At 42.0% G+C, this 23,430-nt stretch overlaps 1 protein-coding gene across 1 annotated transcript; it reads left to right on the top strand.

Annotated features, from left to right (window-relative positions):
• The first annotated feature begins 7,105 nt into the window (after positions 1 to 7,105).
• PRPH2 (peripherin 2) lies at positions 7,106 to 18,288 on the top strand. Its single transcript, XM_069852879.1, has 3 exons — positions 7,106 to 7,981; positions 10,360 to 10,606; positions 17,149 to 18,288. The coding sequence occupies exons 1-3, from the start codon at positions 7,401 to 7,403 to the stop codon at positions 17,383 to 17,385; spliced, it is 1,065 nt and encodes a 354-aa protein (XP_069708980.1). The 5' UTR covers positions 7,106 to 7,400; the 3' UTR covers positions 17,386 to 18,288.
• Positions 18,289 to 23,430: the final 5,142 nt, after the last annotated feature.

Here is a 23,430-nt window from a genome sequence, read left to right as displayed (position 1 = left end):
GAAATATTCAAGAGGGAAAGGTGGGCTGAGTGCATGCAGCAGCTGGTTTGAGGGGATGTGCCTGGCTGTCTCCCTGGTCAAGGAGACCTGTAATGGTAGCCTGGTCAGAGCTGCTTTGTCTCTCTGCTAATCACAGCTTGGAGAAAGGAGGGTGACACGTGCTCGGTTTCTTCCCTCAGAACAGTAAGCAGAAGAAAATGCCTGGCAACCTCTTCTAGGCCAGGAGGCAGGATTGCTTTGTGTCTAACCAGCTAGGGAGAGCTTGCAAATTCCCCTTCCCTAGAGATCCACGGGGGAAGAGGTACTTTGGGAGGCTTTGCGCAAGCTGAGCAAGTTCTCATGGCTTAGCAGGTAGCATCAGGCTCACAACCATGCTAGAGGGAGGGCAGAAACAGTCAGAATGGCTGTGAAAGCAAGCTGTTTTCAGGCTACCATGCTTAGTAGTAAGAGGAAGGACTAAAAACATGATGCAAGGGAGAAAACTATTCAAAGAAGCCCATTGAATGAGCATGTTCAGGGACAGTAAGGGGAACCAGCTAAGAGCACGACCAGCACTGCTTCGCCTGTCTGGAGCAGTTTTTTGGTGTGATCTGCATGGTGGCCAGTCACGTAACTTGCATAAAGCAAGACACAAGCCAACAAAGTCTCCTGGACTCTAGCTCTGGTTTCATAGAATCATAGAATAACCAGGTTGGAAGAGACCCACAGGATCATCGAGTCCAACCATTCCTATCAAACACTAAACCATGCCCCTTAGCACCCCGTCCACCCGTGCCTTAAACACCTCCAGGGAAGGTGACTCAACCACCTCCCTGGGTAGCCTGTTCCAGTGCCCAATAACCCCTTCTGTGAAAAATTTTTTCCTAATGTCCAGCGATGGAAGAAAATATGGGACGACACGCAGTGATCAATATGATCCAAGTGAAGCCATTTAATCGAAGTTCATAACACATTTTATACCTTACTTAACTCAAGCAAGCCATTGTTTTACAAGCTGATTTGACGATTCTTCGTTAGCAACAAGTAATCATTGGTTACAATACATTATTATATTTTCCCATGAGAAATAGCTATGTGAACATTTCAGTCTACAAGTTGATAGACTACAAAGTAACAAGTCAAGGACTACCGAGGAAAGCTTCCTGTGAGAAATGAGAGGAGTATAAGGTAGAACAACTCTCTATTGTTGCAAAGAGAAACTTTGAAGACAGTGTGTCATTTACAGCAGCTGCTTCTTCTGCAAAGTTAGCTTTAATTCTGGTGCAAAAGCTGTGAGGCCTTATGCTAAGGTGCCTTTATTTCATTTAGCATAAGCTGCTCAGTGCTTGGGGTGCTCATTAAATGTCCTCTGGTTCGTAACCATCCATGAGTCCAGCCTAAATCTCCCCTGGCGGAGCTTGAGGCCATTCCCTCTTGTCCTGTCCCCTGCCACTTGGGAGAAGAGGCCATCACCCTCCTCTCTACAACCTCCTTTCAGGTAGTTGTAGAGAGCAATGAGGTCTCCCCTCACCCTCCTCTTCTCCAGGCTAAACAACCCCAGCTCTCTCAGCCGTTCCTTATAAGGCCGGTTCCCCAGCCCCTTCACCAGTTTGTGTCTCATTGCCACAAGAACAACCAAAGAACCTCTTTAGAAAAAACATACCCTAAAGATATTAATTATGCTAGGTATCAGAAGGGGCTGAAAATAAATGCCTGCCAGGTACCGAGTTGTGAAGACATCATGAGCATAACAAACATCAGAACCATAAACTAGGTGCAAATTGGCCCTGGACAGAGGGTTAACTGGCTGAATGTTTATAAAAACGGTGCAGGGCATTGAGGTGTGGAACCATTTCTCACAGGGGTCAGGAGAGCAAACTCTTCGCTTAAACATTTTTGAAAGGCAGTCTGGTTGAACAACCCTCCTCCTGCTTGGCAGTTTCACCAAAATCTTTAAAGCCAGTGAGACACCCTTAGTTCATCACAGTGCTGTCACTCAACATTTTAAAGCTTGTACGTGTCTGCGAATGAAATAAAATAGTTCTGTGCAAAAAAATACGCTACAATGAACCCATGGAAGAAAACTGAGACCGTTCTTCAGCACCACACAGAGCTTTGCATGTTAGCATCTGTTGAGGTTGTGAGAGGGAGCCCAGACCAAAGCTCAGTTCCAGAGAAGTAGCTGAGAGCTTTGCTGATGCTTCCAGTGAGGCCACCATCTCACCTGGAGGTCTGTGCCAAGAGGGCTCGACCCCCTTGGTCCCTGCTGCAGACCAGGCATTTCCCTCTGTCTGCACCTGCTTCTCTGAATACCAGGAACAAAAATGGAGTTATTTGCCTCCTCTCTTTATCTTTCCCTCTTTTGTTTAAGTAGATTCTGGTGGGGACTCTAGTTGTGTGAAAAATCAGGTAAGAAATACCTATGTAAGAATTTCTCACACACTTTTATGCATTATATTTTTGATGGCTTGAACTTTTTTTAACTGAAGTTGATGGGTTTTTTGGTTTTGTTTTTAATTTTGTTTGGGATTTTTTTAAGGTTTCTTCCTATTTAAGCAATAGCTGTATGTAAACCAGGATCAGTGGCTTAGCCTGGAATTATTTCAGGTGTTACAAAATACCTAAAAATTCCTATAGCGGAATGACTTTTTGAGAATACATACAATCCTTCCCCCACTATCCACCCTTCATATACATCCTACTACTTCTTTCCAACTGGGTTTTTCCCAGCATGAGTGGGCAAACCTGTTAGATATGAGAAATGTTTGCAGTCAAGTACATTTTTTTCCTTCCTCCTTTATGCCTCATCCTTTTGCTGCTCAGCTCTGCCCCTTTACCTACTACTTTCCATCAGGCTCTTCCAACTTCTTGTGACTGTGGCCTCTTTTTCTACACAGCTTCCTTGTTACGGCCATTGGATCTGCACAAGAGAGCTCATAGTCTGTACTGAACTAAAAAGCCAATCTCATCACATAAAAGAAAAGATACGAATAGCAAGAAAAAGAAATCGGTGCAAATTGTGGAATTTCATCATTTCCATTCACATTGCGATATGATTTATCTGAGTTACTTGAGGATCCATCTGTTGTACTGAGATGTTTTCCAGCAATGACTATTGTGAGCCTTTTGTAAGCTCCTTTCAATTCCCAACATATTTCTTTCCCATTTCTGCAAGAACAAACATTGATTTATAACTTTTTCTTTCAGCGGTGAAAAATACACCCTGGGCATCGCAGTAATACAAATAAATACTCATAGCAAGTATCTCAGGGGTCGAAGAAAAACTGTGTTCTCTGAACACATGACCCACACTGTGCGTAACGATGGCTGAAACTGGATGCTGGGAGCTGCCCAGAGCAAAACCACAGTGAAAACCCCACAATATGCCCCTAAGAGCCACGAGGTCCGGGTGGGTCAGATCACCCTTCCCATGGTGGACAACAGCCCCAGCAGTGAATTTAGCAACTTGCCTCGGTTTCCAGCCCCAGGACCTGCAGGCACCTCACGAGCCACAACAACAGTTACCTGCGCACATAGTAGGGGGGGAAAAGTCATAAAATCAGACTTTTCTCCACCTGTTAATCATACAATGCGGTACAGCCATTTTATCACTTTGTTCCTCAGGAGTGTCCCTGTACACATTGCACAGTTACAAATGCAAGACAAACCATTAGCCACAGTGCATAAACTTGTTATCTCCATACAATAACTTCCCATCACAGTTAAATCAGCCATTTTCATTCTTGCAATGGAATCTAACCACTTCTCAGGAAAGAAAAGAAAGACGAACCCACGAAAGCTGCATATTTGTATCAGAGAGCAACAAGAAAGAAAGATTAGGCCAGGAAATCTTTATTACCAACTGAGAGCACATCCATAGCTTAGGCACATAGGATATACCTATATAAAGGGAATTTGCCTTTTATATCTCATATAGAAGGATCATGGCTGGTCCAGGACTGGGCATCAAGCTGCACAGCAAATGTTTTTAATGTTTGTTTTAAAATAGAACTTTTCTCTCTCCTAGCACTAACTGGTAAGTTTGTGAGTTATGTTCAGGTTAGCAGGGGTAGCTTTTTGAAAACTGTTAATATTGCATTGTTATCCATAGAAACTATAATTTTTTAATAATATTTTGAACTCGAACACATTCATGGTGAGTTCTAGCAGATCAATAATAATTTGAATATTTTTCTTCTTTTTTTTTTCTCAAAAATTGCATGGGAATTTATCGTTTGAGTTGATACACAGCCTCTGAGGAGACCAATTCAAACATCTTTGCAGCAAACAGCTTTTGTCTGCAGTGGATCAGTTTCAATATTTTTTATTTGAAGTAGAAAGCAGTAGTAAGTCTGCCCAATTAAAGGCAAGTCCCAGCCAAGTTAAAGACTTGTAAGAAAAGCAAATGCCAGGTAAAACTATTTTTCTTTCTTTCCTTTTTTTTTTTTGTTGTCCACACCCCAAAACACTTCTCAGTGATCCCCCATAACCTTTTTCTTCTTTAGGTTCTCTGCTTGAGAGAGCCCTCAGCTGACCAGTTCATGATCAAGCTTGCACAAGGCTCATCAGCTCTGTATCTGTGATAACTGGGAAGCTTTAACTCCCCACTTTTAAAAGTGTTAAATGCATTTTTTTTAATGGATGCATCAGAATACAGCATATGATTTATTGTCACCAACCCCCTTTAAATTATGAATTGACTTGACCGTTGTAAGTCCCCAGCTGGTATTGGACTCTTGAAAGTACTTAAATAAATAGCAGATTTCCAAATCTGTGTTGTTTTGGTTGTGCTCATTGCTCTCTGTGATGACTTTACAGGATATCAACTGCAGTCTTATAGGTCTAATTTAGTACCTGAGTGTCCCTTCCTGAGCATTAGGTGAATCATTGATCATCTCCCACTACACACTATTTAGGAGTGATTTATTAGGACCCCTCCTGTTACTTTTGTTTAAGAAGAGTAGTAAGTTAGCATGTTTGGAAGGATCAATGAGCCCTGAAGCATATGTTGCATGTTCTTTCCCCATTTTTTTTCCCAGATTAACAGGGAATACTGCAGTGTATACAGTGACATGGTTTTGTTTCATCAGAATTAGCATGTTAAATTATTAAGGCAATGAATATTCATACCATCAGCTATGCTCCTGAACATAAGCTTCACAAAATCCAGAGCAGCACAAGGCTTACATCTGCCTTGGCATGTTTACTATTTCTTGTCTTATTAATTGCTCTGCAGAGCATGTTTCACTGTATGAGCCCACAATTCACAGATCCGATAGAAAATTCTTTTTCATTTTAACTAGAGTTTCACTCTGTCATCGCTGACGAGAAAGGAAATAGTGTCAGGTTCATTTATCTAGAAATAACTTCAGTCTGTCAAGTAAATGCACCTTCTAAACCATCTCTTATTTCCTAGCTGAGCCCTGGAGGACTCGATGTAACGTAGTAACGTGTGCTGCATGGTTATGGGATATTTTGCTGAAAAGTCGGGAGAAATGTTATTTCAGTGCTATGGCTTGTTACACAAAAATATTTAACAGGTTCTCCTAAGAAGCAGTGTTTTTCATCCACCTGGTGGCAAGCACACAGAATGGCCCCTGATGGATAATTGCCTTCCTCCTTCCCTCTTCGATGCTCATCCTTCACTGCCAAAGATTGCAACAGTGCTAACAACCAGGCCTGCTTTAAGAAAAATCCTCGTTACCAGCTGCTTCCCAGGCCACTGCAATAGCACCTGGACAGGCCAGGAAAGGTCCATCACAAAAACCTTCTACTTGCTCAGCGCAAGAAAAAGTAGGAGCTTGATAGCTTTTGCCTTTACTGAAGAGACCTCCAGCATCCCAGGATTTCAAACAGCAACTGAGCAGCATCCTCAGTACCACACAGCAGTAGACTATGAAAATGCTGGTTGTCAGTGCACTTTTGAAAATATTATTTTTCACACTTGCCTTCCTCCTGGGCACATCCCTTCACCTGTCCATCAGGGCTGGTGGACCATGCTCCTGGCAGCCACTGGAGGATCACCCTGGGGCACTCAAGGAGAGAACCCCCATCTCCCAGCACTACTCCTTTCTCACCTAAGGCATTAGCAGCCACTCCCTCACACACCTGCAGGTTAATTTTGCATTGCTTGAGGTTGCCCGAGGCTAGTGTTGTATTGCAGTGGCAGATGGTGAGACAGTGCAGGACTTTCCCAGTAGCTCTGAACCTCTGCAGGGCAAGGGGGGAGCAGGATGTGATATTTTAAAGCAAGTGAAACTCCTAAAGCATTGGAAAGAAGAAAAGCCCAGCATCCATGCTTGCCTGAAACAGCTGTGCAGCATAAAGAGGAAGGTCACTGCTGAAAGCGAGGGACACATCCCTCCTTTTCTGCCTACTACAGTGTGACAGCACAGCCAGGCTTCAAGTCCCTCAGCAGCCTCTGAGGACCTCGGGGTCCCTCCCTTGTATAGATTGGTGACAACGGCCCAAGGGTCCCTCCCCAGCTGCAGGGTCAAATTCATCCCTGGTGTAAGCTCCCAGGTCTCCTTGGACAGCCCCGCTCCCCTGCACAGCCCAGTGATTATCCACTAAGCTGCTCATGTCAGCTCACCTTTTATAAAAGCATCTCTAGATTTCAGCCCGGGATTTATTTATTGAGTTTCTCTGACTTTTCCTTTCTCCTTCCATCCTGTCAAGACCTGGAGATGGTACAAGCCCTGGAAGTAAATAGAAAACGCCAAGCTTAGGTTTTCTAGGTCACTGTAAACTACTCGTTTATCTGCTTCCAGAACAAATAAGCCACAGGATGTCATCTCAGGTCAACACAAAAGGATAAGGTGGTTTTGGCTGTAGATATGAATAAGTCAGGATCACCTAGGGGAAGTGCGTTTTTGTATTTAAGCCATCTTTTTTGTCTCAGAGCCCTACTCCCCTTTCCTTCTATGGATCCATATTCTTCTGGCAACAAAGATCTTTTTATGCCCCTGGATTTTCACATTCTGCCCAGCAGCCTATCATAGGAAAGCACAAATCTACTAAATAGTAAAATGAGGGATTATTTCCACTCATCTGTTGACAGACATTTCTCCAAATTGGATCAAATGCTTAAAGGTATTAGAATGACGTCTTGCAGATCCAGATCAAATCATTTGAAACCTTGAGACTGGTTCTCCTTTGCTTGGAAGAAACCACCAGAAATAGTTGTAGGTGCTAATTGTCCGGTATTCTCACTAATGTGAAATTGCTAGTTTCGATCTTTGAATATTTTACTTGCTTGAATCCTAAGAGGGGGAGCTCAAGATGGAAGGACCGTGCAGTGGCTTGCTTCCCACCGTGCCATTCAGGGGCTCTTCCAACGCCTGAATGGTTCTTCCTCGAGTCGCTTACGCTGAGAAGAGGGGTCCAGGCTGCAAAATCTTCCAACATCTCACATTACAAAGATGGCATTGCTGAAAGTAAAATTCAACCAGAAGAAACGGGTAAAACTAGCGCAGGGACTATGGCTCATGAACTGGTTTTCAGTGTTTGCTGGAATTCTTGTTTTTAGCATGGGGTTGTTCCTCAAAATTGAACTCCGGAAGAGAAGTGAAGTGATGGACAATTCTGAAAGCCACTTTGTGCCCAATTCTTTGATATTAATGGGTATATTATCCTGCGCCTTCAATGGTTTTGCTGGCAAAATTTGTTACGATTCTCTGGATCCCACTAAATTTGCCAAGTGGAAGCCTTTTCTGAAACCTTACCTGGCATTGTGTTTCTTCTTTAACATTCTCATTTTCTTCATTGCTCTGATTTGCTTTCTGATGCGGGGATCTCTGGAGAGCACGCTGTCGCAGGGGCTCAAGAATGGCATGAAGTTCTACCGGGACACAGACACCCCTGGGAGATGCTTCATGAAGAAGACCATTGATATGCTCCAAATTGAGTTCAAATGCTGTGGGAACAATGGCTTCAAAGATTGGTTTGAAATTCAGTGGATCAGCAACAGATATCTGGATTTCAGCTCGAAAGAAGTGAAAGAGTAAGTGACTTTGTGGGGTTTGTATTGTATAGTATCATTATTTGAGCAGTATTATAGTAAAAAAATAGACAATAGGCACTGACCAGAGGTTTTACATAAAATGCATTTTCTCTTTGCTCTTGCTTCATAAACATCCCAAAAGTTCAGTTAAATTGTTTCCTCCTCTGAAAATTCCTCTGACATTATCCGGAACGTAAAATATAAAGCACCAAAATACAGTTCTCACTCTTACTCAGTGCAATGTACCCAGACTTAAAATAGTATTTTTTACTTTTTACTGTCTTTTACCTCTTTATAAACCCATTACATCAAGCCACACGTACCTACTCCCAAAAGCAACGGGAAATTATCGGAACTTCATCATTCCTACAGCTGATTTCAATGTGACTTATGAAGTTCCTATAAAAAGACTTCCTTGGGTATATGTACTGCTGACACCACTTTTAAAACTCCATTTTAGATATTGGCAAGTAATCAACCTCATGGAAACAAATAGAAACAGTACTGCTTTACCAATAATTCTTGTGGTTTAAATCCCTAAGATTTAGAATTTTATTTTTATATTCACTCAATGGATTGTGTCAGCACTGTGACAATATTGAGTTGTCAACAGCTGTTGAAATTCCTAACTTTGCACAGTATCACTTGTAGCCAAATGTGCCTTCTCTCCTCTATAAAAACATGTTCAATATATATATTTGTGCCTATTTTTTTTAAAGCTCACGTGAAACTAGCACTGGTTTCCTCTACACAAGCCAGAACAGATTGTTGACCAGGAACACCTTAATGGCTCTGATGTCAGTGCCCAAAGTGGCAGTAATCTCAAAATCAGGTTAGGCGCAGTAAACGCAAGTAAAAAATAAATATGAGAACAAATGAACCTTTGAAATTAAAAAGGAACATTGAACATAAATACCCACAGACTTTTAAAAAATTAAGCATCAAGGGGAAAGATCATTGTTCAGAGTTCTTTGAGAACACAGTTCATTAACGTTCATACTCTGTGGTTGCACAAAAGGTCTGGTAAACTGGAAGCAATCATCTGCCTTTTGAATATACTGCCTGCGTTAAAAATGTCTGCAGTAATTTTGAAAAAGAGCTTTGTGTATCTCTTGGGATCCCTGCTGGACTGTGTATTTCACTTGTGTGTTGTTCCACATATTGTTTTGACTTGTTGGGTGGTCTGGTTGTTTTTGAAAATCTGAACTAGGACTTTATAGTGAAAACTGTCACAGGCTTAACCTATTGCACTGCGGGGTTATAACAAATACATTCACTATGTAATAAGGGAGTATTTGCGTTGCGAAGGTACGCCCATGGGTATAAATAACTACTTGAAAACATAATAAGTTCACCTTGCCAGCATTATATGGAGATTTGAGAGCTGTAACTTAATCCAGCAGCAGAGGAAGGGCAAAGCACAGAGGGAAAACAAGGTTATATTGTCCTTAATAAACGATGTCTTGTTTGGGACTGAGGCTCAGGGCAATTTCTTTGTACTACTGAGGCAGGAAATAGGGTATTAAAGATCCACAAATGGATGTTAATGAGTGAATTTGAGGTTTGAACTCCACGGTGGTGCACAATCTCTTCTCACATTCCTGGTGGGATTTTCTGGCTCCTTTGAAGTCAGTAGCAAATCCCTCCTTAATTCCAGGGAAGGTGGGAGTCCACTCCCCACAATGTGATTTTTTTATTATTTGTGGAGTGAGGGCCTGATCCATCTGAACATCTCGTAGGGCAGCAGACTGAACGGCTGTTTATGAAGAGCAACCACAGTTTCAAATGAACAATAGTTGGGGAGCTCCTGTGAGGATTTAAGAAATTTTTCAACATCCCATTTCTGAAGCAAATTTCATTTTTTAAGTACTGATTACTTTCACAAACCAAGAATAAATGCATATTCATCCCCCCTGGAACCATTATCATCATAAAGAAGCTATTAGGTTTGCTGGGTCAATAGTCTAGCTGGTTGTGGCGGGTCCTAAGGCTGTTGAGGGTCGTTTTCCAAGCCCAGATCACCTCCAGCGGTCCCTTTCACCCTAACTATGTTGTGATAACTCTCTTCTGACTGCCTCTCCTGAAATTTCTCTCTGCAATTTACTTTCCTTAAAAATTAGTTTATTTGAAGAAGTGACCCAAGAGGGCGCATTTCCATAATGAAGAATTAATGATAAACTCAGTGTAGCCGTGACATAGAAAAGGATTTCAGCGAAGAAAACCACTCTAAACTAATGTCACTCTATAAAGAGGAGATGCAGGCAAATGGCATGGCCAAGAGGCACGGTGGAAAATCTATATTGTCTTCGCTTTTCTTTCTCATGCAAGTTTGCTCGTGTGTGTGTGTGTATTCACGCTTCCTTCTGCCCTTTCCGTAGTCGAATCAAAAGCAATGTGGATGGAAGATACTTGGTGGATGGTGTCCCTTTCAGCTGCTGCAACCCCAGCTCCCCAAGACCCTGCATCCAATACCAGGTCACCAACAACTCAGCTCACTACAGCTACGACTATCAAACGGAGGAGCTCAACCTCTGGAACCGTGGCTGCCGGGAAGCCCTCCTGCACTACTACAGTAGCATGATGAGCTCCATGGGTGCCGTTGTCCTCCTCGTCTGGCTTTTTGAGGTAACCCTCTCCCCTCAGCCGTACTTCGCTGAAGTGCCAGCTCCGGAGGGGCAGAGCATTTTTCAGTGTGGAATTTTGAGTTAAAGATTAGGTCTGTTTAAAATAAAACATTCACTGCCTTTCTTCGGCTGAGAAAACATCTAATAGCGAACATTTGTGTAAGGCCTGAAAGTTCCCAGGCTAGAGACGCAGCTGGGAAGCATGGGGTGGGTGTTAGATACAGACCTCCCCTTTCAGAGCAAGCGACCAGAGCCTCCAGTATCCCTCAGCAAGAGGGACTAAGGGACTGGTTTTCTGCCATATGCAGAGTAATGAGCAGGGAAGACAATGCAAGAGCTCAGCTGGCTAGGTCCAATAATTTTAAGTGTGTCACCATTACAGGGGAATGAAAAGTACACAAAGCAGCGCATCAGAAAGAGATAGCAGTAGCGTATTGGAGAGAAAGTGCAATTAAAGAATGTGCTGATGAAAATAAGACTAGAGCCATGCGCTATGTCCAGCTTCAGGGCAGCATTTGGTTTAAGGTCCTTTATCAGTTTTGTCAATGGTTTAGGTCACAAGAAGTGGTTTAGGGGAAGCAGATTAATTGATTTCATTTTATTCTGCTTCCCAAAACCACTATGGATATGCAAACAGGTGCAGATACTGCCCAGCACAGGTGTTTGTGGACATCCTAACATGAAGTGCAGCTTTGCCTCTAAAATACTGTTCATTTAATGTGAAGAAAGCATGTCCTTCTGCTTCTGGGAGATGGCCAGTCTTCTAGCTGGGGGGTTTAATCAATCTTAATACACAGGGAGTGTTGGCTGGTGGGTGAGGCACACTAGGACACGATGAGATGGCAAACAGTAAGGGTGCAGTTCACTGTGCGACACAAAGCACAGTAGAAACTTTCTAACCCTTGAAATGGCTTCTGCAGATGGCATTGCCTATTTTAAATTATTCAGCCAGCTTTTTTAAAGTTCAGATAAATGCAAATTTAAAAAAGATGCATTATGTTATATTTTTATACAAGCACTGAGCTACACTCTTCCAGGGATAAAGATGCTTTCTAGAAAATAAACACCTACACAAATAATCTGTGCACTGAAAAAAATGTCCTAAAGTTACGTCATGTTGTGCTGTTTTAAAAATAACTACTCTGTGTGGCTGAGAAACGCACTACCTTCTTGTAGCACTGTTATTCTGGTAAGGAAAGAAAGAGAACCTTGTGCCTCAGCCCAAATTCAAATGACGAGCTCTTGAAGAAAGGGAAGTTTCAGCTGTACATGAAAATAAGAAGGAAATTAAAAATTTCAAGGGAAAAATACTAATGCCAGCTGTGAAAAATAACAACTAGGAACCTGTAACATACCTCTGCTGACTTGTAGGAGATTAATGACAGTGGTACACCAACATTAATAGCAGCAATAAAACTATAGTATTTTATTTCTAATTCTTCAAAGTACACTCAGGTAGTATCTTCAATCCATGGTGTAATGGGAAATACAATCTTCTTCCTTTTTTGTCTTTTTCAAAAGAAAAAAATGTGAGAATTTTCTCAGGTAATCAGAGAACTCTCAGGGCAAAGCTTTAAAGAAAGAAATATCAGATTCCTGGATTTTATTAATTAGCCCTCTTGCATATTTGTTACTTGCCTGATATCCTGCCATAAAGTGTTCGAATTTGGGTCTGAAACTCCCTTAGCTTTTGAGGCAAACTTTGAAGGGAGGAAGGAAAGCAGGAAGCAGACATTAATTTAACACACACCCCCCCCCACCTTGAAATAACATCACTTTCTTTAAATTGCAGTCAGGGTAGGAAACAATTTTACACTCAGCAGGGGCGCAGTGGAGGTCCCGACTCCTGGCCAAGGTAAGATTTCAGACTGACTAGGGTACAAATCAGCTGGGAGTTAGCATGCAGGCTCTGTGCTTCTCATTTTCCCTTTGCTGAGGAGTTACAGAAAAGCATGAAAGCAACAGATCACCCTGGTTTGCTTTGCACCCAGAACTGTTGTAAAGTCTGGCCAGCAGCATGGCCACAACACCTCCCCAGCAAAGCCCATCTGGGGGCCAGCAGAGGACTCTTTCAGCTGGGCTGGTGGTGTTGACCTGTGGGAAACAGGACAGAACACAAAGGGAAACACTAATCGCAGCTGCTACTTTGAGCTGTAGAATAACGCAACGTGCCAAATGGGTGCAGGGACTTCAGGGAAGACCATTTAGGTTTAATTCTTCTACATTAGGTGCAAGGAAGAATTAACCTATTTTGAAGTATTAAAACTTCTATTTGAAAAGAATGCAGCAAGTCATATTTTCTGGAAATACATTATTGTATACATGCTGCTTTTACTAGCAAAAGCCGTAGGCTTCCCAGAAATGACAATCGGTCATGAGTGTGACAAAAAAAGATCACACCCTGCTCTAGCTAAGCCGCCTCAGGTTAAACCCTGGCAAACAGATGGGCTTCACTGCAGAAGGTCAAGCAGAGCAAGCCTGGTTCCTCAGCCAGAAAAGAGGAAATAGGGGGTTCAAGTGTCCCCCAAATAGGGCATTTCAGAAGGAAGGGAGGGCAGCAGCCAGTTGCTGAGACGCTCCAGGTCCTTCAGCTGAATAAACATGTGTGTCTCGCTAGGTTACAGCTACTGTGATGGCTGAGACCCTGAGATTCTTCTCACATCTTGCACCACATAGGGAGGGAGCCCAGTGCTGAGCTCCAGAAGGCAGGAACCCAGGAGAGCGATGAGACACGAGCAGGAGGTGCATTGCACATTGTGTGCTGGACACTAAATGTTCCAATTCATTCCACACTAGGAATGAACTCCCAACAACCTTGAAAACCAGCCCATGGGCAGTGAGGGAACAGAGACCTGCCAGAAAGACACAGTTTGCTCTGCTGGTGCAGATCGAGGCCAAGCAGGCTGTGGTGCAGGCAAATGCATGAGCCCAACCCTTGAGAAACACTGCAGCCTTGTTCTTCCTGTAAGTTTAAAGTTGCTGTAAAGGGACAAGAGTCTTTCATGACAGTTCGTCCATTGAGCAGAGCAAATCATCACTCAGCAAGTCTGAGCTGCTTTTGGGACCCTGATGCCCAGGCCTTCTCTGCTGGATTTGTCTACAACTCAAAGCTAAAGAATGGTTGAGGTTGGAAGGGACTTTGGAGGTCAGCTAGTCCAACACCTCCTGCTCAAGCAAGGTCACATGAAGCTGGTTATATAGGACTATGTCCAGATGGCTTTTGAATATCTCCAAGAAGGGAGATTGCACTTACCTCTCTGGGCAACCTGTGCCAGTGCTCAGTTGACTTCAGAGTGAAAAACTGTTTCCTGATGTTCAAACAGAAACTTCTCTGTTTATGCCTATGGCTTTTTGCCCTGTCACTGGGCACCACTGAAAAGGGCCTGGTTCCATATTCTTTGCACTTGTAGGTATTCGTACATGCTGATGAGATCACTCCTGAGCCTTCTCTTCTCCAGGCTAAGCAGTCTCACTTCTCTCAGCCTTTCTTCGTAGGAAAGGTGCTCCAGTCCCTTCATCATCTCAGTGGCCCTTCATTGTTCTCTCTCTAGTACGTCCACTTTTCTTGTTCTGAGGAGACCAGAACTGGACATAGCACTCCAACTGTGGCCCCACCAATGCTGAGTAGAGGGGAAGGATCACTTCCCTCAGCCTACTGGCAATACTTTGTCTTTGTCACAAGGACACATTCCTGGCTCATGTTCAACTTTGTGCCCACCAGGACCCCCAGGCCCTTTACTGCTGAGCTGATTTCAGCTGGTCACCCCACAGCATATGCCGGTGCTTGGAATTGCTCCTTCCCTAGTGCAGGACTTTGTACTTCTCCTTGTTGAACTTCATGAGGGTCCTGACATTCCTTTTCTCCAGCCTGTCTAGGTCCCTCCAAGTATCTCTACAAAGCTGAAATGTGCTGAGGCATTAATATAAATCTTTGAGGCAGCAAACGCATCCATCTGTCTTCTGTAATGTTGCTGATAATATGATCAACGCATTGCATGCAGCCCTAAGCATCCTGGCCAGGACTTGCAAATGGAGAGATGGGGCTACTGAAAAGCTGCCTGCTTCTGGATAAATAACATACAACATAAATTATTTCAGCAAAACTTGTAGTCCAAGGTTCTATGCTATCCCATAGGAGATAGATTAATTTGACAGATAGTTGTCTTCAACTTCCTGGACTCTCTTCTCATCTGGCAGAGAAGGCAGGCTCAGGTCAGAGAAAGTGAGGAGAGCCCAGACATTTTGCACTGCATTTAGCAAATCTCAACCCCAGAGACCCAAAATCTCACTAAGCAAGATTTCTAAGAAAATGAAGTCTTAAGCTGAAAGAAAATATCATAGAATCTCATCTGAAGGCAGGTCAGCTGCTCCTTTCTGCACAAGAACCTTCCTCTTTTTAAAGCACAACCATATTTAATCACTTAGAGCCACCCAGGAAGCCTGTAAGTACAGCTAATTTTGCTGTCAAATAATGGGACTTAGTAAGTCAGTCACAAAAAGAAAAAAAGCTCCTCCTGGCATACAGTGAGGTAGCACAAGTAGAGAACAGCATGGAGCCATCTTTTGCGTCCAGTCCTATTAATCTTTACTTGCAACAGCCATTAATAGGAAAGGTATTAGTCCTGTGACTGAGAGCAACAGAGCAACAAATTTGACACTCAGATTGAAGGGAAGATGCCAAAGGCTGTAAATACCAAGAGTAGTGCAATATGATTTGTCACTTCTTGTGACACTTGCTGAGCATTGTTTCAACTGATTTAAGTCATCATAGTATTGGGCAGATCTACAACAAAATGAGACTATTTCCAGATCCAGGGCTTTAGAACCTTCTTTGAAGACCAAGTTATTGCAAGTCATGTGTTCCTGTGTTGAACAGGATGAAAATTTCCCTTTGGGTATGGAAATATTTGATGAAGATTTTTGTTTGACCAATGTTTTTCCTTTTCTGGTCTTGAGTGAAGGCAGAGAAACACCAACAACCGAACATTTTGAGGGTAAGCAATTGTTACCGTTTAGTCTTGAAAGAGTTTGGAGACACTGATCATACACAAGAGGGATGACCAGGATAGACAGGCTAATGAAAGGTCCACAGAAGCACATGCTTGAGTAGCCCCATGAGTGCAAAAGTCAGAAGTTAATTTTGCAGTTGGCCATGCTATGTGGCTGGACACCGGCTTCAAAACTGCCCAGTGCTGTAATCCTGCATGACCATTTGCCAGCCTCCTCCATCTGCAGTTCAAAAGCCCAAACAGAGAGCAACACCTTGCAGGTCTGGGGCAGCTCAACATGGGCCTCAGCTGTGACACCAGGTAAGCAACACACAGGGATACCAACCTTCTTCAACCATCATGGTTTAGGAACACCATGGGTAATCACTTCATTGGGAAAATGGATGGGATAACAGGGGCACCATAATTCCCTTACAGAATAAATCCTGCGAGGTCATTAACAACAATAAGTGGTCTTCACCCAGCACACAAAAAACTAAACTAGTTTTTTGCTTCCCGATTCTGACCACTTGATCCACTACCTCATCAAGCTGGCTTTTCTGGGCACTGTCTTTTCCTTCTTTCTCTACTTCACAGATCATTCACTTTTCTTCATAAGCACCACAAAGATGGAAGTCAGATTGTCCTGAACGGTGTCAGAAGGCAGGAGATTGACTTAAAACTCTGTCTCTGGAGGCAGCTTTGAAGTGTTGCCTATGTCAGGAGTGTTACACCAACATGGTACAGTAGAAAGAGTCTCAATCAGGGCTGCTGGGACTTGTAAATATTTTATCAGAAATAGAAATTTGGTTTTGGTGGAATCAGTGAGAGATACAGATCATCTCCTGCCTTAGTTTCCTTGTTTGCACATACTTATGTAAAAACAAAATCAGAATTTGAAGTAGTGAAACCGATGGCTCAAATCTTAATGCTGTGCTGATGTGCACAGATGCTGGTTCATTAATATCTCCTTGATCAGATTAATATACTCGCCAAACATTTTAAGGTCAATGTGAAATAAAAATATTTAGAGTTTAAAGTAAGTGGATGGTGGCAGAGCACGTTGTTGCACATATAAACAGCTTTATGTACATCTAGGGCATAGAAGCAGAGGTTTCATTAAAATCTCTCAGGAAGCATTTACCCTGTGATGGGTTTCATGGAAAGCCCCCTTGTGTATACAACCATACAAAGCTCTGTTTTGCAGCAGCCAGCACATACACTTCCTTTGTAAATTGATGCATCCACTCACTGCTTATCGACTGTCACACTTCTCCAGGCAGGCACTGTTTTCAGACCTTCACCATCTCTGTTCCTACTCATAAGGCATTTTCCTCTTGATAGCTCACCCTCCTGGCCATCCAAAGGAGAAGACTGCTCAGGATCTCCTCCCACATGGAGGTTTTTCATTGCTCTTGAGATGCATCTTTTTGGTGCCTTTGGCAGTTTGTCCATCCTGCCAGCCTGGACTGCTGGTAGCAGAGGGTGGCAAAGATGTGGATAAGGGTATAAAAGTTTGCCTGATGCTCTCTGTCTTTTCCATTGCATGGCGCAGATGTCCGTGATGGTTGGCTTGCGTCTTCTGCAGACCTCTCTGGAAAGCATCGCTAATCCCGAAGACCCTGAATGTGAAAGTGAGGGCTGGATTCTGGAGAACAGCCTGAAGGACAGTTTGAAGTCCGCACTGGAGAGTTTGAAAAAGATTGGTAAGTTCAATCAGGTGGAAGCAGGTGCCGAAGGGGCAGAAGGAGAAGAAGGTGGGAAGACACCAGCCATCACAACGGTCAGTTGAGCTTCTAATTGATGTGGACTTTGTATCAGAAAGAAATAAAAAAACTGAGAATTGTGAATATCTACATTTTAAAAGCTATGTATCAATCATCAGAATATGTATTTCTACTCATGCTTCTTTTTGTATATGGGAGTATACAACAGAGTGCACCTTGGGATAATACACTTCTCCACAACACGAGTACACCACATTCATAACTTCTGGGGGAAGTGACCCCACTAGGACTCACCATATGCATGTGTTCCCTCATCAGGGAGAGTTAGTTTAAAAAAACAAAATAAAAACCACTGACATCACACAGTGATCCATTCCATCTTATTTTGAAACTAAAAATGGAATTTGAAAGTTAATACTTTTTTTGCTCACATTATTTTATCGGCATACTTTATCTACTTAGATTTTTAAGGACAAACTGATCATTTTTCTGGGCAATAACATGTTAGAAGCCAAAGGAAGAAGGATTTTCACAATTGTATATAACTTAGTATACAGGTATTTTGACAAACCTCTCATATAATGTGATTTTTGTTTATGTGCTAAGCAATGGTATTTTCTGCTGTATTCCTAAGATGTACATAGAACAAAATGCAAACTTAAGCTGAGAATTTTATGAACTAAGAAAAATTGTAATTTAATCCCCAGTATCATGAAAGCAACACTAAGGTACAATTTGGTTTTTTTGTTTCTCAGGGCTTGTTTTGCCAGCCAGTATATCCTAAGAAAACCCACATATCATAGACTCATGCTTCACCTTGTATTTAAACAAGCAGAAGCTTAGAAAATTCCTCTTGTAGTGGGTGGAATCAATGCTATGAGCACATGCCAGTTACAGTATATTCTGGACAGTTTAAAAAGTATGTAATCTCATAGCTCACTCCAGGATATTTAAGCCCAACTTTTTTTTTTTAAAAAAGGGGAAAAAAAATAAAAAAGGTTACTTAGAAATAACACGTTGAATGTTTTCCAGGGTCCTTCCATCTACAAGTACTTCAAGCTTCAAACTTTGAGGCCAGGGAAAAATAAGTCTAAATCAGTCCCAGTATGCAAATGCTTGCAAGTTTTATTTTTTCTTATTAGGAATAGGGTACCCTTCATTATATGTTTTAAGTCAAAATGAAGGCACAATTTGCATATGCTGCATCTCTCCAAAGATACTGTCATAGCTGGAGGACCTTGTTCTCATATACAAAGCACGAATAAGAACTGGTAAACTTGTGGTGCATGGCCTCTCGTAAGGGAACAGAGCATCATCTTGAGTTTATCTGCAGCTACCTGATAAGTTCAGCTCAAAGGAAAGAAACCCGAGAGAATGAACCAAATCACCTGCACAAACAATTGCAGACATCTTGGTCCTTCATCTATGAGCAAGGCAGCACACTTACTTTTCCCCCAAGCTGTGCGAAACCTCTACTGCTCCATGGTCTACCTGGGAGATTTTTCTCAGTTGGTCCCTTCCACCTGGCTGTCGCCCGGCCTTCAAACAAAGCCATGTTTGCAGCTGCCTAATCATTGCACAGCCCATTAGTTTTCTTTTTTAATCACTTGTGCACTTGCCCCAGCAGCACTCGGCTTCTCCAGCTTTTGTTCAAACTCCTAGGACGGATAGAGCAGTTGGCAGCAGGACAGATAGGGACGTGTCTGTGCATCAAGCCGTAGTCTGTATTTCAGTGGCCAGGCTGTTTCAGGCCATCTGCATGCAAGCTTTGATTTTGACAAGTATTTGTGGCATCCTTTCACTTTTTCGAAGCTGGCCAGAGCATTTAACTTCAGTTACAATAATTACTTTAGTTACAATAATGAATTTAAAAGTGAATTCTGTTCTTTTGTGAGTAAGACTGACTAGAAAAAGGGCAACTAACATAAAAGCCAACTTGCTATTCACCACAGCCTATCGTCTAATGCTTTGCTGAGGGACACTCTGCATGGCAGAACTGTACAAACCAGACCAACTCCTTCCTTCTCAGTAAGATCATTGCTATGACTGGCTGCTCCTCTTAGCTGGTCTGTTAGAGAACAGGATTGTGGATGGTGCATGATGTGGCCACATCTATCAGAGAAGAGCTTTGTAGAGGAGTCACATATGGATAGGAGCTGCGTTATGAGGATTAATTACAGTTTTCCTTGTGAGGCTTCAGTGTGCTGTGATCTATACTGGTTACTTGACTAGATAACTGATTTTTCAAAGAGATGTATGTTTATTTCTGCCCTAGAAATCTGGCTTAGGCCATTGCTTTAGACAGGACTCTCCAATAATTTGTGGTCTCTATTTTATTTTCGCGTGTCTGTTGCTAGAGTGACATAACAAATTGTCAAATTATTCTTTCAATGCTGGATTGGAGAAGCCAGTTCCTAGAGCAAGGGCCTCATGGTATTAGGCAGGTAGAGAGGCCACCTGAGACCGGTTTCTGAAGAAAAGTGTTGGAATCGGGGTTTTGTACAAATAAGAACAAATAGTGTATATGCTAATGTTGTCTAAAATAAAGCCTCTTGGTTAATGAAGATCTTTGCAACAACTTATGGTTACTACAAGACTGTAACGACTGCTTTGTAAAATATTACATGTAATATATCATTTGTCCAATCTTAAATTTACTTTCTTGTCACATCGTAAATGCTGTTCTAGTTAAGATATCTCTGCTGCCTGCGTATGTAAATTTAGGCATTAAAAAAAAATCACATTGCAAGTAAAGACCTCTTTAAAGAAAATGTTTAAATATATACAATTTAATACAGATTTATTTAATTTGCATTACTGTTGACTTTCTGCTTCTGAATTCATCTTTTTGACCCATTTTGTGTGTTTATGTGGGTGGGAAGATTTTCCTCTTTCTATGTAATGCTCGGAAAGAAAGGAAACCACCTTCTCATGTGCCCAGCTGAGCTCAGGACATGCAAACAGACCCTTGAATCACTTGCCTTTTACTAGGAACAGAATTTGCTGGACCAGTTTAGTAGTATCCTCTTGTAGTACCCAGGAATTACAGCATCTTCACAAGCCTTAGCTTCTAGAAGTGCTCAACAAGTGAAACTACCTCAGGATCTTTGACAATCAGCTAAACTTCATGTATAACTTCTTTCCCCATTTAAACCTACCTTGCCTCAGACTTTCAAAATAAAAGTTTGTTATTTTCAATTTAAGTAGTAGAGCTCACATAGTCAAATCTGCCTTCAGCAATCCAACAACTTCCAGAGCCTTGCCCTAATTTTCAAACTAATAAACTTCAGAAGGATGTGAGCTTGATTCATGCAAACCAGGCCACTTCTTTTTAGGTACCTCCATCAGGATTACTGGCTTAAATTCAGCTACCCAGATCTGAGAGCCACCCCAAGGCCTTGAACTGCTGACTTTTAAGAAATATAATTTATTTTTTAAAAGAAATTATAAAAAGTGTGCTATTTTACCGGTGACATTTATTTGAAGGGACATAGAACATTCACTAAAGTGCTTTAAAGGAGGAAATATAAACAGCTCCTTTAAAGCTATTAATTCCTAAGTAGCCTTAATACAATTGATAAGATTAGCCTCCATGCGTTACATGAGCTTGGACATTTTATAATACCAGCCAAATGCTTGTGTACAGCTTAGCAAAGAGCATGGGAATGCTATATTGGGCTTGTAGGTGCTGCACGCTCCTAATTAATGGTTAGGAAAGGTTTTCAAGGCTGACAGAAAGACAAAGTGATCCCAGAAAAACAGTTATCTATTTCCACCTGACTTGTTTGTTTTGTAAAAAAAACCCCAGACACTAAATTAGGAACAGATCGCAAATGCTTATTACAAGAAAAAAAAATAAAGAGCATTATTAGAGATTAGTTAATTAAGAGATAAGGACAGAAAAATAGAATGGTGCCATGTGATAACAGCCCCCTGCGGGGAGATGAAGGCTTAGGCAAATCTATTTCTGGTAATGGGAATGCAGCTAACGCAACGAAATCTGAAATGATGTGTTACTTTTCTTCTTCTTTTTTAATTATATCAGATCTATAGTGCTCAGTGACTGAAACACTGAAGCAGTGAAACACCTCCCTCAAAGCACCTGCTGATCCTGTCTCGTTTTACAGGTATTACTGATTTTTGACCCAACGAACACTGTGAGGTGGGAAAGCTGGAGGAAAACCTGGCCAGGAGCTCAGCTTTGTAGGCACAACACAGCGCCCTTCCCTGGGGAATGCACCCCTGTTTTGCAGCCTCCTCCTCAGGTGCAGTGCCAGAGAAGGGTGGAGCAGGGCTCCTACCTACCACCCTGCCAGCCCCTTCTAAAACAACACGTACAGAACAAGTCTTGCCTGATTAACATGTTTCCATTAGAAAGGAGACTCGATAAACTTGAGTCAATCATTAAGTTCATTATGAAGTGCGTTTCCATGGTTTGTTCTCAAAGCTAGTTTTCCCAGAGCAAAGGGTACTGCGGGATTCAGATGTGCCAGGGACTCAGCTAAACAAGGACCAAAGGGCAGGTCTGCAACCTGCCCTCTGTTTGAAAGTAATCACTTCACCAGGCAAACCAGCCCTCAACCGATTTTCACATCACATTCCGAGCCAAAACAGGGTCAAGCATTGCAAGTCAGAAATAGGGAGACATAAAACTCTAAGGCATGATGCCATCTAGGGGGACAATGAAAGGAGGAGACCAAAGCCTTGTCTCCCACCAGCAAGTAGAAAGCAGTAAGTCTGAGGCACATAATTTCCTAGACAGTCTTGTTAACACGGTGAAAATGAAGTGAAAGAAAAAAATACCAAAACCCCCATAGGAGTCACTTTGAAATATGCAACAATAGAAGATCTAACATGCTGTCATGCACCAAAGAACTGCCACGCCTCTGAGCCAGAGACACACAGAGCCCACTCTCCAGCCAGTAACATCAGCATACGCAAACTGGAAGATGACTTATTGCATTTATCTATTTTAAGACATGCATAGTCCCCAAAAGCGAAGTTTTTCTTTTAAGAACTGCTTTTTATTTTGCCTTCCCAGTGGCCCAGGTAACCTGGGCAGAGGGTAGTACAGCTCTGCCTTACACAAAGGCTTTGTAAATGGGTGTGAGTTTTCCCATTCGCACACGTGTTTTCTCTAAAGCAAATGACAGACTAAGGTTAAAAAAAACACAAGTGGAAAATACAGACAGGGACAAGGTGAATTCACAAGTTGATATGAATGAATCTTTCATTAATTATATAAATTAATCAAGAACATAAGTAACATTGATTCTGTCATGTTGCTGTAGGAATATTTTAAATAAATTATGATAGCATTTCTTGTTTTCATCCCAGAATTTTAAGTAGAATTAGGACCCAAAACTTACATTTATTCTCTACTTGTCTAAGTTCTTTTAAATTTGGGAGTACTTTAGATTATTCTTGAGATTAGATAATGTTAAAAATGGATTAAATGAATGTAAGGAAACATTTCATTCAGGAAGAGACTCACAATGATATATCTAGATTACAAATAAACTCTATCCAAGCATGTCCCTGACTCGCTTGAGCACATGTTATTCTCCAGTGCAATGAAGCAACTGTGGTTGTTTTTAGGTTTGCTGTCTTAGATGGATGTGCCACCTTTCAATACCTCCATGCCTTTTATTCCACAAACACCCCCCCCCCCATTTGAAATGCTACCCACGCTGGAATGTTCTATTTAAATATGTGTGATTTATTTAAATACGTGTTGATAATAACAACAGTTATATCCTATCCTCCCAGCTGAACACTGTGTGCTTTTTCATGTGCCAAGTGCCACACATGTTGCTATCACATAGCATTTATCTCTCTATTAAATAAAAAAAATCACTCAAAATGTCTTTTTTTCAGCCCAATTCCATTCAAGTTAATATTAGAGGCAGAGGAGAGCTTAAAGCCTACACTGAGCGTACAGAACAAGAAGACACAACACAAAGTGCTTCGTTTCAGAGTCTATGCAATCTTCTGAGCTTTCAGCTACGGCAGCATATTATGAATTACCAAAGCTTGATATAGAAGGATTTAAAATACACAGATGAGACACCTGACTAGTTCAGCAGCGTTAAAAGCATGCCCAAGAACTA

The sequence above is a fragment of the Phaenicophaeus curvirostris genome, chromosome 2 (genome assembly GCF_032191515.1).
Source record: "Phaenicophaeus curvirostris isolate KB17595 chromosome 2, BPBGC_Pcur_1.0, whole genome shotgun sequence".
NCBI classification, from domain to species: Eukaryota; Metazoa; Chordata; class Aves; order Cuculiformes; family Cuculidae; genus Phaenicophaeus; species Phaenicophaeus curvirostris.
This window is presented reverse-complemented; position numbering and strand designations above follow the sequence as displayed.

Coding starts and splice junctions, on each gene's coding strand:
- PRPH2 (XM_069852879.1), top strand. CDS start 7,401: ATGGCATTGCTGAAAGTAAAATTCAACCAGAAGAAACGGGTAAAACTA. Junction 7,982..10,359: donor AGCTCGAAAGAAGTGAAAGA/GTAAGTGACTTT, acceptor CCCTTTCCGTAG/TCGAATCAAAAGCAATGTGG. Junction 10,607..17,148: donor TCCTCGTCTGGCTTTTTGAG/GTAACCCTCTCC, acceptor TGCATGGCGCAG/ATGTCCGTGATGGTTGGCTT.